The 13,156-nt window shown below is 48.0% G+C and overlaps 1 protein-coding gene across 1 annotated transcript in view; it reads left to right on the forward strand.

Annotated features, from left to right (window-relative positions):
• Nucleotides 1–13,156, forward strand: part of BUB1 (BUB1 mitotic checkpoint serine/threonine kinase) — a 60,226-nt gene that overhangs the window by 17,460 nt on the left and 29,610 nt on the right. Inside the window, exons 7-10 of the mRNA XM_090053293.1 lie at nt 6,036–6,085; nt 6,187–6,377; nt 10,254–10,420; nt 10,776–11,116. Coding sequence (XP_089909419.1) covers nt 6,036–6,085; nt 6,187–6,377; nt 10,254–10,420; nt 10,776–11,116 — 749 coding nt within the window. The remainder of the gene's footprint in view (nt 1–6,035; nt 6,086–6,186; nt 6,378–10,253; nt 10,421–10,775; nt 11,117–13,156) is intronic.

The raw sequence follows: 13,156 nt of genomic DNA on the forward strand, positions 1-13,156 counted from the left end.
CTGGGACACCAATGTAGGCCTATGCTCCCACTCAGCTGTCGCTGCGCTCCTGCGCACCCACTCGCTGCCACTCCCCACCACCGCCTGCTGCTTTCAGCACTTCCCTGCCGACTCACCGGCCGCTCCAGCACCATGTGGCTCCCGGCTGCATATCTGGAAAGCATGTGGGGCCCGAGTAATGAGGGAGGAACAGAGTATGTTGGGGTGGGGGGTGGTGCCACGAGTCCTACACATACTCCACCATACACATGCACCCACATCCTTCACGCACCCCAGCCACCCTCCCCTCTGCTCGTCCTTCTGTCTCAGTAGGTCAGGCACTGGATGAGAGGGTGCCACTGAAGGTCACGCTTCACTGCCTTTTATTCCTTTCTGGCAGACTTGTGTGATTCCCCCAGCATCATCTTGACTACCCAGTCCAGAGGTTGCTGTTCCATGTGGGTCTTGAGTAGTACCTGACAGCTGTTGGTCACAGGGGTCTCTGCCTGCTGGTATCTGAAGGTTTGGGAGTCCACCCTTAACTTATTGACTTAATGCCTGTATTGTCATGGGTTACAGGAATAGTCTATAGGATGAGTGCCCAGTTCCAGGAATCAGTTCTTTAGCTTGATTAGCTTAAAATGGAGTTCCTTTGGCTAGGCTATCGTCTGCTGATGATCATCATTCACTCGCGTTCACTCAACATATTTTATCACTTTACAATTACAGTTTCACTGCAGTTTTAACTGGTCCAGGGTGTAACTTCATTCCGCAGGGAGTACATCCCTTAAGAGTTTAAAAGTATAAAATATGAAATGCCAGGGTAAAGATGAGACAGATGAAATATGAAAGAAAATGCACTGTGAGAAATATATAAAAATGCAATGCGAGGCAGTGAGGCTCAAAGGCTGCTGGGGATAGTAAGTGAATTAGCATCAGGATATATTTACAGTCTTTGCAGTGGATGTTTTAGTTCTTTTGTTTTCTTTATTGACACTCAGCTTAATCAATATGTAGATGTAGTTTCTAGGCTTTCTCCTACAGAAAGCCACTTCAGCTTTCTGGCTTGCTCTGAGCCTTGCCACATCCATGCAATGGGTGTGCTAGGTCTCTGCCAATACTGAGAAGGAAAAGAAATGCACAAAGTGGGGGTGCGGGAAGGTTGCAGGCAAGAAGGGACTTCTGTTATATCAGTGTCCAGAAGGGAAATGTACAAAGGGGGCTTTCTGCTACACTTCTGGTCACAAGATGAAGACCAGAGAGCAGGGCACCTGTCAAGAGGTGGAGCTACCCATGCAGCCTTGACAGTTTACCAAAACTCAGTAAACGGCCCTCCAGCTGAAATAATTGCCCACCCCTGCCTTAAAGGTTGCCGGCCCCTGGCCTCTCTTAGTTTCATAGTTTGTAGGGTCCGAATGGACCTGAGCAGATCATAGATTCTGGCCCCCTGCCAAGGCAGGAAAGAGTAGTGGGGTCAGATGACCCCAGCAACGTGTACATCTAGCCTCCTCTTAAAGACCCCCAGAGTAGGAGCCAGCACCACTTTGCTTGGAAGTTGGTTCCAGATCCTAGCCACCCTGACCATGAAGAAGCGCCTCCTGATATCTAGCCTAAATCTATCCCCTGCCAGCTTGTGACCATTATTCCTAGTCACTCCTGGTAGTGCTTGGGGGAACAGGGACTTCCCCAGTGCCTGCTGGTGCCCTCTAACTAGTTTGTAACAGGACATTAGATCCCCCCTCAGCCTCCTCTTGTGGAGGCTGAACAGGTTCAGATCCCGTAGCCTTTCCTCGTAGGGCCTGCCCTGCTGCCCCCTGATCATGCAGGTGGCCCTCCTCTGGACCCTCTCCATGTTGTCCACATCCCTCTTGAAGTGCAGCACCCAGAACTGGACGCAGTACTCAGTTCCAGTGTCGTATAGAGGGGGAGGATCCTTTTCTGCCTCTGTACTGACAAGAATGGAGTTCCCCAACCTGTAGGTATGGTGCCGGTTGTTCTTCCCCAGGTGCATCACCTTGTACTTGTCGGTGTTGAATCCCATCCTATTGTCATCTGCCCACCCCTGTAACCTGTCTAGGTCTGATTGCAGCCTATTGCTCCCTTCTAGCATGCCCACATCCCCCCACATCTTAGTGTCATCAGCAAATTTGAACAGGGTGCTTTTCACCCCCTCGTCCAGATCGCTGATGAAGATGTTGAACAGTGCAGGCCTGAGGACTGAGCCTTGGGGGACCCCACTGCCCACATCCCTCCAGGTTGAAAATGACCCATCCACCACCACTCTCTGAGTGCAACCCTCCAGCCAGTTGGCGACCCATTTGACTGTGTAGGTGTCGACACCACAGTCCCCCAGTTTCTTAATGAGAACGGGGTGAGAGACAGTGTCAAAGGCCTTCCAAAAGTCCAGGAAGACTACGTCCACTGCTACCCCTGCATCTAAGGATTTGGTGATCTGATCATAGAAGGCCACCAGGTTGGTCTGAGAGGATCTGCCACTATTGAACCCATGTTGGTTGTCCCTAAGCATGATCTCCCCTGCTGGCCTCTTGTGGATATGCGCCAGAATAATTTTCTCAAAAAGCTTGCCCAGGATCAAGGTAAGACTAACTGGCCTATAGTTTCCTGGGTCCTCTGTCTTCCCCTTTTTGAAGATGGGAACCACGTTGGCCCTCTTCCAGTCCTCTGGCACCACACCAGAGCACCATGAGTGCTCGTAAAGCCGTGCCAGGGGTCCTGCAATGACCTCAGCCAATTCCCTCGGTACTCTAGGGTGGAGATCGTCCAGACCAGCTGACTTGAATACATCCAGTCCCTCAAGAAGTTCCCTAACTAGTTCCTCACTATCCCTTGGCCCAGGTGTGCCTCCCCTGGGGCCTGAGGGGGGCCCAGTGGAGGAGTGACAGTTCCGGTCCCTGCTTAGGAAAATGGAGGCAAAGAAATCGTTAAATATGTTAGCTTTGTCATCTGGTGTGACGACGAAATTTCCTAGCGTGTCCTGCAAGGCCCCACGTTACCCGGAACCTTCTTTTTGCCCCCTACATATTTAAAAAAGGACTTCTTGTTGTCCTTGATCGGGGAAGCTAGTCCCAGTTCTATCTCCGCCTTGGCCTTCCTGACTGCCCCCCTGCATCTCCGAGCAATTGCAGTGTAGTCCTCCCTGGTGATGGCCCCTCCCTTCCACTGGGTGTGTGCCTCCCTTTTAGCTAAAAGACATTCCTGGATGCTTTTGGTGAGCCATGGGGGCTTTTGTGCCCTCCTGCTCCCTTTGATCCGTGTTGGGATTACCTCCCTTTCAGCTTAGCGAATCATCTCCTTAAGGAGTGACCACTCTTCTTGGACACCTGGCTCCCCTCCCCTCTGGGACCTCAGCGCTTTCCCGACTATTCCCCTTAGCTCATTGAAGTCCGTCCTCCTGAAATCTAGGGCTGCTGCCTTGCTGCAGGCCTTTGCCACCTTGTGCTGGATGGTGAATTCCAGCAGGCAATGATCGCTGTCGCCCAAGTGGTCGAGCACTCTCAGCCCCCTCACGAGGTCATTGCCCGTGGCCAGCACCAGGTCCAACAGGGCGTCTCCCCTGGTGGTGCTATGTGTCTCCTGAGTTAGATGTAGGTCCTGCATTCTGGCTAGGAACCTACGTGAGCGGTCAGACCTGGCTGACTGCTCTTCCCAGCAGATGTCTGGAAGGTTCAGGTCACCCATGATGACCACGTCATTTGACCTGATTACCTCCGTGAGCTGACTTAAGAATTCCTGGTCTAGCTCTTCCCTTTGTTCAATGTCTTCTGTAGTAGACCCCCACCGTTAAATCTCTTTCCCCATGACTGCCTTGTATTCTAACCCAGAGCACTTCAGAGTGCTCCTCCTCTGACCCTTTGCTAATTGATGAGGATGTGTATTCCTCCTTAATGTAGAACGCCACACCCCCACCTTTCCTCCCTGTCCTATCCCTTCTGTACAGCCTATAGCCCTTGACATTCTCTGCCCAGTCATGCATTGGGTTCCCACCACATTTCAGTGATCCCCACTATGTCTGGGTTTGTGTCAGCTAGCAGGAGGGTAAGTTTCATAGTTTCTAGGGTCAGAAGAGACCTGAGTAGATCATCTAGTTCGACCCCCTGCCATGGCAGGAAAGAGGACTGGGGTCAAATGACCCCAGCAAGGTGTACAGCCAGCCTCCTCTTAAAGACCCCCAAGGTAGGAGCCAGCACCACTTTGCTTGGAAGTAGGTTCCAGACCCTAGCCGCCCTGACTGTGAAGTAGCGCCTCCTGATATCTAGCCTAAATCTACCCTCTGCCAGCTTGTGACCGTTATTCCTGGTCACTCCTGGCAATGTGCGGGGGAACAGGGACTTCCCCAATCCCTGCTGGTGCCCTCTGACTAGTTTGTAACAGGCCATTAGATCCCCCCTCAGCCTGCTCTTGTGGAGGCTGAACAGGTTCAGGTCCCGTAGCCTCTCCTCGTAGGGCCTGCCCTGCTGCCCCCTGATCATGTGAGTGGCCCTCCTCTGGACCCTCTCCATGTTGTCCACATCCCTCTTGAAGTGCAGCGCCCAGAACTGGACGTAGTATTCAAGCTGCAGCCTGACCAGTGCCGCATAGAGGGGGAGGATCACTTCCTTGGACCTGCTTGAGATGCATCTGTGGATGCATGACAAGGTACAGTTGGCCTACTGACTACTTCCCCACCCTGCCGGCCCATGTTCATCTTGGAGTCAATGATGACTCCAAGATCCTTTTCTACCTCTGTACTGACAAGAATGGAGTTCCCCAACCTGTAGATATGGTGCCGGTTGTTCCTCCCCGGGTGCATCACTTTGCACTTGTCAGTGTTGAATCCCATCCTATTCTCTTCCACCCACCCTTGTAACCTGTCTAGGTCCGATTGCAGCCTATTCCTCCCTTTTAGTGTGCCCACATCCCCCCACATCTTAGTGTCATCAGCAAATTTGAACAGGGTGCTTTTTAACTCCTCGTCCAGGTTCCTCTTGCTTCTTACCCATACTATGAGCGTTTGTGTAGAGGCATCTGAGGCCTCCTGAGGATGTGTGCACTGGCCCCCTACTTTCAGCATTACCCTGGTCCCTGTTGCTTACCTGCATTATATGTTCTGCTCGTTGGTCTAGGCTGGGCTGTGCTTGTGGGTGTTGCTTGGTTTGGCAGTCCAAGGCTTCCTCTGCCCTCATCTTCCCCTTCCTCCAACAAGCCTAGTTTAAAGCCCACCAGAGGAGATCTGCCAACCTAGAAGAAAACACATGCTTACCTTTAGGGAAAAGGTGGAGACCATCTCATCCAAGCATGTCTCTTGTCGTAATGTGCGGGTCGTTGTTGAGGAAGCCAAAGCCCACCTTGAGACACCATTCCCAAAGCTGCCAGTTGGTCTCCGAGATGCACATTGCATGCCGTCTTCCACATCCGCTCAGTGGTGGGATAGAAGAGAAAACCATCTGTGCCCTACCTCCTTCAGCATGCCTCCCAGAGCATGATAGTCCACGATCAGGTGATCAGGGCTTCTCCTGGCCGCATCATTAGTACCCACATGGATTAGGACCATGGGGTAGTGATTGGTGGGCTGGATCACGGCCTGGATCATCCCCTTCACATCCTGAATCTTTGCTCCAGGTAGGCAGTAGACCTCTTGTGTCGAGGGGTCCTGGCGACAGATGGGGCCCTCTGTACCTCTCGGGATGGAGTTGCCTGTGACGATCACTCAGAGCTTTTTCGTCCGGGACTGCTTGGCTCCTCCGGCCTGCTCGGATTGTGGAGAGTGTGGAGTTGTCTCCTCTCTGGTTGCCTCCTCTCCTTCCTTCTCCAGAGTTGCCAAGGCCTAGTAACTGTTCTCCAGCTGGACTGGAGGAACTGGTACTGCTGTGTTACGAGCAGCCCTGGTTCTCTTGTCCAAATGTTATGTAACCTGCTCTTTTCTTGCACTGATCTGTGCTCGTTTCCTTGGTCAGAATTAGTTTAAAGGCTCTCTTTGCCTCCTGATTACTGAGCCAGAACTCCATTTGTTATGATTGTCAATAGTGTTGGTGGTTTTTTTTCCTCCTTTTTTTTAGGGTTCAGTGCTTGCTGGAACTCACTGTTCTTCTGGTGAAGTAGAAAAAATGTAAGTAGAACAAGTATAGACTTCATCACATTTGATTTATTTTTCAAACATATTAATTCTTTGCAATTAACTTGAACACTGCTTTCTTGCTTCCCCTATAGAGAATATGTTACATATATTTCTAAGTCTGCAGTTCTTCCAAAGCAATCTTCAGCCTCCAGTGGATGTGAGCAGGTTGCTATGTATAATAAAAGCCAGCTTGTTTGTGAAGGCTCAGAACTCTCATTTGAAGAACTAAGAGCCAAGCGTTATTTCAAGAAATATGAACGACTGAGAAGACAAAAAGAACAGGGTATTTCTCGATCTCTTTCCTTTTAGTCATGTTTCAAAATCTCATCATGATAGAAACTTAGTAGCTGGTTATTTCATTTCTTCTTCATTGTTGTGTCGATTCAGAAGTCCAAAGGCATTCTCAAGATCAAACACTGAATAGGGAATGTTAGATGAGTTGTTCTATGGTGACTTCCGGCACTTCCCAATGGGTTGATTGGCACTGCCTGCTAGATAAGGGATAGGAGAATGAGACAAGTAAAATACTTCCCCAACTGGCAGAATACTAGGCACTGGATTGGTTACTCAATACAGTGGCACTCAACTGTCTGGCCCTGCAATCTACATGAATGAGATGGGGCTGGTCCATGTGTTGGATTGGCACTGCCCCCTCTTGTCCCTGCATGCTGGGATTGGGCTGCAAGGGCCTGGCACCACATCCTTCAGCCCCAGCACATCAGAATTGAGTCCCTGGGGGTCTGGCACAGTGCCCCTGCCTGGCCCTCTGTGTTGAGATTGGGCATCTAATTCAGCAAACAGGGCCTGGGGCTCCCTATGGGTCTGGAAATCTGGTGATGCAGGACAAATGCTACTATTCTCCCCCTGCCAAATTTCCAGACCCATGGAGAGCTCTACAGGCTGGATGACACAAGGCCACAACTATATCTGGCCTGTGGGCTGGGGATTGAACACCCCAGTTTAGTAGATTGTATTTCATAATATTGTAAACTGCTGGTGAATAGAATACACAGTACAGAGTATTTTTGGTGGGGTAGGGAGGGACATATAGCAGATACAGACAGATGATTAAATTATTATGAATTAAAGGGGGGCAAGGATTTGCTTTGTCAGGTGTTCTGTGGTAACCATCAGTTGAATGTACTTATGTAAGTGAAAATTAACCTGCAGTAAGTAACCTGTCCCTCTTTCACTGAGGTTAAGATGGTATGGTTTAGTTTTTCAGCACTCAGGAGTGTGCAAGTGAGCAGTTACCACAAAGCAGCTGACATGCAGTAAGTCCCTTTTTAACTCATCGCAATTTTGTTTTTTGTCCATAACTTCTCCCTGATATGGTGGTAGGAATTGGTACTTGAAACAGCTGGCTACTCCTGACCTGGGTCTCTGCTAATATATCTGTGGTATTGATGACAGTGAGGGAAGCCTGGGGGCATTGTATAAATTAATTTCTGTATGCTCTTTAGCTTGTTCATTTTTAAATGTATGGTTAAGTTTCTTTTTGGATCTTACAGTAAGAGTAAACAATATCCAACCAAGCCTACAAATACATAGGCACCGTAGATTAGCATACGTTACTTTTCACCTACACTGTTTACCCCAAGTAAGTGTTCTGCAGCAAAAAAGCAACACCTAGAGAACTTTAATTTTGCCCTCTGATATGCTGTGCAAAACCCAAAAATATCCTACCTTTTTCTTGGCACATGGGAAACAATTACCTTTGTAAGGAATAAGTCAGCTTACTGATACTTGCTTACTAATAGCAAAAGAAGGCAGTTCACAAATCAGTGTTACAGGACTCCCTTAAATTCACAAAGGAAAAATATATAAACAGAAATCAGTATTTCCCATGCTTCTGGGCCTTCCTGATTTGCCCCTGTCCCCACTTTCTCCTACATGTCAGGGTGTTTTTAAGCCTTCATCAGAGGTGTTGGGTGTTGGCTACAGACAAGGCTGGGGACTGACTGGGGTGTGCCAGTGTTCTTGCTGGGATCAAAACTGCTCGAGAGTCTTGTCTTTCTGCTCAGGGTCAGACCAATTGCCATATATGTGGTTAGGAAGGAAATTTACCTGATGGTCAGACTGGTACAGACTGTGGGGGGGTTTGCCTAACTCTGTAGTGGGAACATGGCCCTCTACCTGGGATCTCTTGAGCATATATTGACAGCATTTTATAGAAGCAGGACATTGGCTTCTGTTCTCCTGCTTTACCTGTGGTAGTTTAGGACAGTGATTGTCAACCAGGGATATGCGTACCCCTAGGGGTACTTAAAAAGATCCTAGACCTAATGTGGCTGATAAATGCCACGTGTGTGTGCACAGCTGCAGCACAGTACACAGGTGGGCAGGAGAGCAGTTGGGTCTGACTGGTAAGTATGTTGTGAGGGAATGAGCTGGGGGAGGGGGCAGATTGAGGCCCCAGCGGTGGGGGCAGAGGCTGGCCAGCTGAGGTGGGACACCAGACTGAGCCACATGAGGGACGGCTCTCACCGCTGTGTACATCCCGAGAGGGCATGGGGGGCATGTGCCCTCAGATCTGCATGGGGCAGGGCGGGATGCCACTGCAGACTGAGGCCTGGGCTCCACCAGGCTCTTCCCAGTGGGGGCTGGGCTGGGCTGCACTCTGGGTGGACAGTGGTGCTGGGAGGGGGCTACGGGAGGGGCTGTAGCCACCCCAAAATTTGCCATAGCCCTCTCCTATTGCCGCCACCCACCTCCAGCACAGCCTGGCCTAACCCCTCACTGGGAACAGCCTGGTGCCTGCCCCAGCCTGCAGCTGCAGCTGCAGCCTGCCCTGCGCACAGATCCGTGGGCACACATCCTCTGTGCCCTCCCGGGGGTGCGTGCAGCAGTGGGAGCTGGGGCAGAGTGCAGGATGGAACCACGGCACATCTGGGGGACGGGGGGGAGGGAGGTGGCAGCTCCTGCTACTGCGTGTATGCCTGGGAAGGCACAGGGGCATGTGCCCCCGAATCTGTGCAGGGCAGGCTGGATGCCATGGCCGGTGGGGCTGTGTTGGGCTTTTCCTGATGGGGGCTGGGCCGGGCTGCACTCAGGACAGGCAGTAGTGTCGCTGGGAAGGAGCTACAGCCACTCCACAATTTTCTGTAGCCACCCCCTCCCGCAGCCACCTCCCAGCACCACTGCCATTGCCTGTCCTGACTGCATTGTGGCCCAGCCCACAGCAGGAGCCCACCCTTCCCTGCATAGATCTGGGGGCACATGCCCGTCCCGAGGGGCGGCTGTAGCTGCAGGAGCCACACCTCATGCAGCTCCGTCCTGTGCCCTGCCCTAGTTGGGCGGTCCCTTCCCCAGCCCCGCTCCCTCCCCCACTGCTGAGCCAACCCACCCTTGCCCCGCATACAGATTCAGAGGCATATGCCCCCATGTCCTCCCAGGATGCGTGCACCTGCGGGAGCCACCACCCCCTCCCTGTGCCTCCAAGACAAGCCACTTGGGGCTCCATCCGGCACTCTGCTGTGGTTGTGCAGTCCCAGCCACACTGTCTCATTGCAGGGGTCTTAATTTGGGCCCCCACCCCCTTAAAAACAGGAAAAAAATATAAAGCTGGAACTTTGAGAGAGAGAAGGGTTAGGGTATTATGCCTATGTTGTATCAGGGTTGACTTATGGTAAAATTTAGTTTATGGACTGTAGGATGGTTGGGGTAGGGCTGATCCTGCCTCAAGCAGGGGTTAGATTAGATGACCTTTAGAGGTCCCTTCCAGCCCGACTTGTCTATGATCAGAAACCAAAGAATAGTCATCCAGGCAAAGGCCTGCTCCCTAGAAGGCAGACTTCACAGTTTCATAGTTTGTAGGGTTGGAAGGGACCTGAGCAGAGCGGGGAAAAAGTACTGGGGTCAACTCAAAGTTGACTGGATGTCATCTTGTGAAAATTGGCTGGCTATTGTTGAGCAGTTTGTAGTAGGGCTAGCTTGAGAAGCTGATGTGTGTAGCTGTATGTTTTTGTTCTAATTCCTTGTCTTTTTTAAATTTGTAGAGTCATTATTACTTGCCCTTAGCTACTGCAGTTGTGTCTGTAAAATAAATAAAATCAGATACATAAGATGTTAAGTTGAAGTTTCTAATATCTGCAATATGAAAAACGTGTATAGGCTCTGACTGCCTGCTCTGCTTATTGTATTATGTTTTTCCCTTTAGAAAAAGAGGAGGAGGACTATGCAAAGAGAAAAGAATCTGCCCTTCTTGAGCTACAACTCCTCCATCAGAAATTTGAACAGCTTAATGGATTATTAACGTTAAAAGATCCAGTGGAAACAAAGTCAGAAGAAGCATCTGCACCGCAGACTGTGTCCACTAGAACAGAGGTAAATATGTACTGTAGTCAGTGGTAGCATTCTTTATCAAGTAGCAAACTAACTTTACAGTTGAATCATAGTCTAGACAGATTCAGTTAAACTTAACTTGGAAGTCAAGATTAATGCAAGTATTTTGCTCTCTTGTATATTGAAAAACATGTCAGATGCATACAACTTTGGTTTAAAGAACATTTAAAAACACTTGCATAAACAATCAGGAAAAGTTACCATTTTATGGAAAACATGGGTTTTCTTCTTTTTCTCCCCCCTGAATGACTTGTGTTTAAAAAAAAAACCTAAAACACTGACCTTGATTTTCAAGATTCTAATAGTGTATTTTAAAACAATCTTTTTACTTGCAAAGCTTCATCCAGCTGTTGTGCCCCATGCATCTCTACCACAAGACTGGGCAGTAGTTCATCCAACTACAAATCTGCAAACCTCATGGTGTTTGGGGCCAGACCAGCTGCAGCCAAGTACTTCAGCAGCTCTTAGTCCTGTGCCACAACCAGTTAAAGCTATTGGCCATCAGACTACCCTGTCCTCCTTAACAGAAGCAGCAGACAAGAAAGATGCAAGCAAAGCTACACTAGATCTTGGAGAACTTCAGAGTGGTCTACTACAACTTGACATCAACAGCAGTACTGTGTCTCTTCCCACTCAGGAGCATTCTAACTTCACTCATGGTCATGACATTGTACAGCAGTACGTACAAGTGGACTTTAACTCTTGCTTCAGTTGTTACTCAGCACTCTTGATAGCTGGACTACAGAATTCTAGCTAGGAATTCATGAAGCAAACCTGTTTTATTCTATATGTGGAAACTACAGTTAATTTGACTGAGACAATTGGTACTGCTTGTAAGGGAGGCCGTCCAGTTAGCTTCTCTTGCTCTTACGCTGATCTGAATTAACATGTTAAGTATTCAGTTGGCTTCTCTTGCAACCTAAGCTTATCTTCATAACTTCTCACCTTAATTTCCTAGTGAGGATTCCATTTGCTGAGGCTGAGTCCAATATAGAATGCTATTTTAAGGGGTGGCCATTAGCATAAGATCTTTTTCTATTTTTTTTTTTTTCCACAGACCCCAATTTTTACAGGTCTTCAAATGAACAAAACTTTGTTATCTTATTTACAGTAGTCAGTTAAATTTAACTCTTCCAGTTCAGTTTTAATTTGAAAAACCATATCTTTTCACATATAACATGCCACAGAATATATTACGCACCTTGAAGAAAAAAACATCTTTCCTGGTAGTAACCAAGTAGCAGCAACTAGAGAGCAGGACCTGCTCATTTTTCTACTTCCTCTGAGTTGCGTGTAGAGTTTACTTTCACTTGTGCCTGTAGCAGGCAGAAACTTTTACTGTTTTTCAAATAACACATGCTGCAGTTTCCAGGAGCTGTTTTCTGGGGGAACTGCATGTTGTATGTGATAAATTTTAGTACTGTTTCTTTTCTGGCTAAGCCTACATGAAGTTGTAGTATTCATGATGACAAATGCCACAGTGACCATTTTACAACTTAATTGGTTAGTCACCTTTAAAGTCACAGAACCCTTTCATATCACTTTTGCTGCAGAACCCCTACCCCTGGCTCCCCAGGCTATGTGAACTGGTGGGGAGCTAGGTGACCCAACACACCTATGGCAGACGCTGTTACCCCCAATCTCTGTGGAACCCGATAACCTGTTGAAGAACTCCAGGGTCCCACAGAACACGGTTTGAAAGCCACTTAGCTAGAGAACTAAGAAAGGAGAAACATTAGAAAAACTTTTCATGGGCTGTTGGAAGAAACTTGCAGAATTGTCACTGAATTCAGCATAGCTTTAATAAAGCTTGATCCCTCATCTAAGGAAACATTCCATAAGACACCAAAATTGTATTCCCTGGAAGAGTTCACCACTACCCCTGTAGGTTTTATTTTAGAAATGTTTTGTGAATGTTCTCTCATGTAGGTTTTATGGGTATTTAACATTTTTATACAGTCTAGAAACCTGATTTTAATACAGGGCATTGTTATAAAATCCAAGCCATATAAAATATCAATCAATATTTATATAAATGAAATTCTATCCATGAAGTTCTACAATTGCAATAGAAAAGCTTGGAAGTTCATAACATTATACACGTGTTGTATAGTCTACTATACAGTACTATATTACAATTCTCTGGGTTTTTTAGACTGTATTGGGCTACTCCAGTTCAAGTTCATAGCTGTATAGCTGTCTTGTAAATTGGACTCTGGTTTTCCTCTTTATAGTACCCAGGGGTTTTTTGTAGTACTGCAAAAGCACAGTCCTGCTGAAGCATGCTCCTTGTATTTGGATACTGTATTTTTCTCATAGAACATTTGCCTGTCCTCCCAAAATCTGCCCTCTAAAATTTGGGTGTGTGTAATAAGCAGGAAGCTGATCTGCTTGGGATAAAAGAACCCTGCTTTGATTCCTGCTTCACAATGCATCAGCTGTTGCATTTACTATTCAGGCAGCTGAGGGAGTCAATTGACTTAATGGCTTATTGTTTTTCATTCCAGAGCTATTAAAGACTGTCTCTTCTTTTTAATGGTCTTTATTATATACCACTAATCCATCTAACCTTTCTTAGGGCAGTTTTGCTGTCTGTTAGCTGCTTGTAGTTTCTCTCCTATTTCAGTCTTGGGGACTCTTTAGGTCTTTTCAAAATCATATATTTACTCATGGAGACCAGTCTTCAGCAGCAGCTAGGGTTTCAGCTTTAATTATGCA

Source organism: Crocodylus siamensis, chromosome 1 (genome assembly GCF_052110815.1).
Source record: "Crocodylus siamensis isolate JL-2025a chromosome 1, ASM5211081v1, whole genome shotgun sequence".
NCBI lineage: Eukaryota > Metazoa > Chordata > Crocodylia > Crocodylidae > Crocodylus > Crocodylus siamensis.